The sequence below is a fragment of the Dipteris shenzhenensis genome, chromosome 23 (genome assembly GCF_047967505.1).
Source record: "Dipteris shenzhenensis isolate YYH24624 ecotype China chromosome 23, Dip_SZ_1.0, whole genome shotgun sequence".
In the NCBI taxonomy this organism is placed as follows: domain Eukaryota; kingdom Viridiplantae; phylum Streptophyta; class Polypodiopsida; order Gleicheniales; family Dipteridaceae; genus Dipteris; species Dipteris shenzhenensis.
This window is the reverse complement of record NC_141618.1, coordinates 23,829,537-23,835,199: the sequence shown is the minus strand read 5'-3', so window position 1 is coordinate 23,835,199 and position 5,663 is coordinate 23,829,537. Positions and strand designations below refer to the sequence as shown.

Sequence of the window (5,663 nt, the reverse complement as noted above, 5' to 3'; positions counted from 1 at the left end):
AGGTAGTAGTAGCAGCTCAGTTCATATCGCATGGATTCCTTGCAGAGAATATATTCATGGTAGCACTAGCGTTGCATACTTACCATCTCTCACAGCATCGCAATTCACTTCCAAAGCTGCTCCCCATTGCTTCACGCCGCTCAGCGCATACGGATCCCTTGCAGAGAATTCCTAGTTGCTCTGCTTTGCTTCGACAGGGCTGCTCAACTTCGTTCCTTCACATGGAGCTCATAGTCTCCGTCCACTGTCTGTGGTATCACTACCAACACAGCCGCTTCCTAGCACTTGCCTTGCATCCGTTGGAGTACCTCTCGTAGCATCGCAATTCATGTTAAAGCTGCTCCAGATTGCTTCACGCGGCTCAGTGCATACGGATTCCACAGTCTCCTTCCTAGTTCCTTAACATTGCTTCAGGGCTGTTCCTTCAATGGAGCTTAGAGTTCTGACCTCATTGAAGGCAAGATCAAGCTCTTGGTTGACCTCATACGGATTCCTTGCAGAGAATTCGCAGTCTCCTTCCAATATAGTTGCTCTTGGTTGCTTCAAAGCTGCCAAATCATTTAGTTTCTTCAATGGAGCTCAAAGTCTCTTTCCCTATTGACTGATATCGATCTGGAACTTGTTCTGCAGTGCCACCATGGTGTCCAGCTTCGTCGAGAATTTGGAATCGCTCCACCTGCAAGCCTCAGCTTACACCCAAACTTATTTGGGTGTCGATCTCTCCCCGATCAATGTTGCCATTGCTGTCGCCGCTATATGGTTGCTCTTCGCCTTGACAAAAGCGGTCTTCGGCGGCAAAAAGCTACGCCCTCCTCCAGGTTTGCAGCTCACGACCCGTGATTCGTTGAAACTCGTTCCTTTTTTAATTTTAACTTCTGTTCTCGCCTCTGGAAACGCTTACTCCGAAAACGGCCTTGCTCGCCTTGTGCTTTGAAACGCTATCTTCTGTTTGCAGCCGTCCCAGGACTTCCCATCGTGGGCAATTTGTTCCAGCTCACTGAGAAGAAACCCCACAAAACATTCACAAAATGGGCTGAGAAGTTTGGACCCATTTTCTCAATCAAAACCGGGGTGGACAGTCTGGTCGTCATCACTTCTTCCGACATTGCAAAGGAGGTGAAAATCTTTCAGTCACGGGAAGGAAGTCTGAGACGCCTCAGAAACGACTTCTTTCACAAACACTGACATTCTTCTCATTTTACAGGCAATGATCACCAAATATTCCTCAATCTCTTCGAGGAAAATGTCAACACCTCTTTGGATTCTCACCAACCAGAAATGCATGGTGGCCATGTCGGATTATGGGGAGGAGCACCGTATGCTGAAAAAGTTGGTCATGACCAATCTTCTGGGTCCAATTCCGCAGGTAAATTGTCTTTTGAGAATTAGATACTCACAAAGATCATAGCGTTGGACAATTGCAGGACCATGTCGAGTTGCAAAACTGTACTTAGAGCAGCCTCAATAATTTTGTAAGCTGCACTCATGGTAGAGAGTGGGCTACATTGCAGAAAGCAAACAGACAACTTCGCGAGAGGGCCTCGTATCAAATGATCGATGAAATGTACGCCGAGCTTAAGAAGTACCCCGGATCAACGGGCAATGTGAACATCAGGAATTACATCAAGAAAGCACTGTTTCCCTTTTCTATGCATCAGGTACATGACTCGCCTGTCGAGCCATCCTGATGCAGGCTGTTGCTAGATTGAGCAAAGACAAGTTTGCAAAGAGGTTGAATATTTAACACCTGCTTTCGCATGGTAGGTGCTTGGTCGAGACCCCGACTCTGTGTATGTAAAGGAGTTTGGCCGACGCGTATCCAGATGGGAGATGTTCGAAATCATGGTGATGACTCCACTTAAGACAGTTATCGATGTCGACTGGAGGGACTTTTTCCCCGCCTTTAGATGGGTTCCAAATAAAGTGGAAGACAAAGTGAAGGGCGTGGCCGGCCAGAGATCGGCAGTGATCCGCGCGTTGATTGCCGAGCAGAGGGAGCTACTCGCAAATGGAAAGGTTAGAACTTAAGCGAGAACTCAGCTTCCTCCCTGGTTTTTAGGCCAAACATCGGAAATCTGTAAGCCAAGTGTGATGTGGATCCTCAAGTCTGCCGTTTTCCTTGCTATGCAGAAACCGAACTGTTACCTCGACACATTGCTTCTTGAAGCAAAACACTTGAGCCAGAAGCAGCTCGAGATGTCAGCTTGGGAGCCCATCATCGAAAGCGCAGATACAACACTGGTGACGATCGAATGGGCAATGTACGAGATCGCCAAGAACCCTGCAGTGCAGGTAAAGGCTATATCTCTAGGGCAAGATTTTGCGCATATGATCGATGAAACGTCAAATCTGGATTCATGAATTTTGCGGTGACAGAGCAGAGTGCTTACTAAATTGATTGGACGATGGCAGGAGCAGCTCTACCAGGAGATCAACGAGGTGGTCGGCTCCAGGCTTGTGACGGAGGATGATCTGCCTAAATTGAAATATCTGGATGCCATAGTGAAGGAAACTCTGAGAGCATATCCTCCTGTTCCTCTGCTTCCACCCCGTTACGTCGAGGAGGACGTTCAGCTGGGTGGCTACGACGTCAAGAAAGGATCACAGGTAATTAGTTGTTTTGTGCATGATTCTTCCGTATAAGCTAGCGTCGCAATTCTGTTACAAACATTCTTGTTCGTATGTATGCTTCCAATCTAAATACACTACAATTCTGCTCAGGTGCATCAGTTTGTTTCAACCGAGTACCGTTATTCTAACAAGTTCTATCACTTTATTTTGTCTCAATTGATCGTTATCGTTCAGCGTTGGCTTTCCCCATAGTTCTCTCCTAAGGATCGCTCTAGTTTTACTCACGGAAATTTTACAGTTTCCGTGGGAAACGGTGAGATATTACGCTTTTTTTTCTCTGCCTTGGTCTTCCAATAATCCAATTGCGTACAGCAAAGCATTGGGAAAAGGGATGTCTCACTTGCAAGTGGGCTTGTGGAATTGTGTGTGGGGGTGGTGGGAGAGGTCTCGTTTGTCATCAAACGAAGATGACAATCTAGAAGTCAAAAGAGCCAAAGACAATGATGATATGATGGGTGTGTGGTTGCAGATTGTAGTAAACATCTACGGGATCAACTTCAATGCACAAGTGTGGAAGAAGCCAGAGGTGTGGGATCCGGAGAGGGTATTGGGAGACGAGAAGTTGGACTTGGGGTTCAAGGACTTCAGGGCGCTACCATTCGGAGCAGGAAAGAGGATGTGCGCAGGGGTGACACAAGCCATGTACGTGATCCCAGCCAACATAGCTTACTATGTGCAGCACTTCAAATGGACGCTTCCACCAGAAGACCCCAACGTAGGTATCATCGACACCGTCTTCCTCACCACTCACAAGCTCCATCCCCTTGAGGCCATCGCCACCCCTCGCCATCCTTGTCGCCTCCCCGGCCCTTGAAAAACCCACCTCGCTGCTCTTTCTCCACTTCCGGCCATCTCATCTCCATCTCCATATCCTGTCGACAAAAGAATATGTAAGGCGTGGTTCTATGTCTTTGGACTGAGGGATGTCTCTTTCATTACACTATACTGCCCAAACGATGAGTACTGCAATGTACACGGTCTTTAGTCACCTAAAATAATGAAGTTCATTGCATACCTTTCGGCTTTAGCACTTTGATATTCATCATACATATAACTTTTTCTTGAAAGAGGATTTTCCTTGAAATTTTAAAGGATTACCTCTTCAAATAGTCATCTTCAACCGTCAATCCAATAATTGGCTTTTTCTAAGATTTCAAAGGATTGTTTGTTTTGCATGTGGGAACATAAAAAGGAGATGGAACACCCCTAACTTTCAAAACAATGTGGACTTTATGTCATATTACATTGAGCAAATATGGCTATCCACATATTATATTGTGTTGGAAATTTTGAACCCTTAATAGTTGTTGAAAGCCTAACTATAGCTTGACAAAGTCTGTGTTTTACCTCATTTTACTTGCACATGCTTTAAATGCTGCTTCATTAGAGTTGTTTACTTCGAATGTGATGCCTACTTCTAACCCCTTTTAATGAGGATTGGGCAAGTCTCACCATAAGAAACAAAAAACTAGCATTGAAATTATATTCATAATAACCATCAAGGTGAACATGATAATAACATGGAGAAAAAAATCACTTCTTCAGGTGTAATATTAACAAGAAAATAAATCAACACACAAAGCCAGATGCTGGACATGGCGATGCTCGAGAGCCATGGGAGAAGGGGTACATGAGGGGAGGAGCGTTAACAAGGATGAAGAAGGATACTATGGCACAAGGGGGAAGGGATAGGGGGAAGAGGAGCATGTACATGATGGGAGGTGGAATGTAGAGATGGAGACATCAAGGGAAGACAGTCATACTTCTATCTATACTTACTCATTTTGAACAGTCCACATGCCCATCAAAGGCTACACCACGTGCCCCTCAAAGGGGAGTCCTCTTCTTAGCAAGAAGGAGAAATGGGCAATGGCAGAGGTGACTGCAAGGCACTAGGTATGCTGCCACGTGTTCATCTCTGTCCCCTGCTTTGACTGAATGGGCGACGGTAGAGGTGGCTGCAAGGCAATAGATATGCTGCCATGTGTCCATCTCTGTCCCCTACTCTAACTTATGAGGATGTCCTGTAGTGACCATTGACCAGTCCAGTCTCGCACATGTTGGCCGAACTGCAGTCTACCAACATTGGTACGTGGTGGTTATCAAGCAGTGCGCAGGCTAATCACAGCGAGATCCACGACTAAGTGAGATGACGTGTCGTGAGGTGGCCTGTTGATGTGGCACATCACGATGGGATCCATAACAGATCTATGGCACTCGCCTTGGCATCGCATGATCCACGTAGGAGAACTGTACCCCGGCTTCCATGCCGATCGAGTTTACTAGGGGGGGAGGAGAGAAAGAGAGAGAGAGAGAGAGAGAGAGAGAGAGAGAGAGAGAGAGAGTAGAGAGGAGGGAGAGAAATCTCCCTCCTCTCTACTCTCTCTCTCTCTCTCTCTCTCTCTCTCTCTCCTTCTCTCAAGGTAGGATATCCATACCCACTATCCATGGAAGAGGGGCAAGCTCTTTCTTGAATCTATCCTCTACCCAGGAAGAGAGAGAAGTACAAGTAGAAGTAGAATTTAAATTAACGTCCACGGGGGGCCAAAAATGACCCATGGGACCATCTCAATACAATGCAAAGAAAGTCTCCTCAAAAAGAGGGGGTAAAAAATCTATGAGTTCCTATGATGACATGTAAAAAGATGATCTCAAGTGACTGCAAGTTGTAGAGAGTACAAACTCTGGTGTGTCTTGGCTGATGCATCCAAGCTCCCTTCTCTATAGCAGAGAGAGAGAGAGAAAGAGAGAGAGAGAGAGAGAGAGAGAGAGGATGGACATCATTGGTGATGTTGCCCAGGTCACAAATCGTTCCTACCAAAGAATTGACATGGTTTATAAGTTTTGCAATACATAGTGACATCCTTGAACAAGGTCGGCCAATAGTACCCTGCATGTAAAATCTTCTTAGCTATATAGTCACCGGTATAGTTTCCTCCACAAAATCCATCATGGTAATGCTTCAATATCTGAGGCACTTCATCTACATCAATGGCCTGTCTTAGTACCCCATCCATGCCTTGACGATACAA

The 5,663-nt window shown here is 45.9% G+C and overlaps 1 protein-coding gene across 1 annotated transcript; it reads left to right on the top strand.

Moving 5' to 3' along the window:
* Positions 1-30: 30 nt before the first annotated feature.
* On the top strand, positions 31-3,528 carry LOC147887137 (ent-kaurene oxidase 2-like). Its single transcript, XM_087394623.1, has 9 exons — positions 31-253; positions 631-818; positions 956-1,116; positions 1,205-1,366; positions 1,512-1,658; positions 1,765-2,016; positions 2,131-2,292; positions 2,413-2,607; positions 3,101-3,528. Exons 1-9 carry the CDS (start codon positions 57-59, stop codon positions 3,443-3,445), a joined length of 1,809 nt encoding a protein of 602 aa, XP_087250749.1. The 5' UTR covers positions 31-56; the 3' UTR covers positions 3,446-3,528.
* The last annotated feature ends 2,135 nt before the right edge of the window (positions 3,529-5,663 follow it).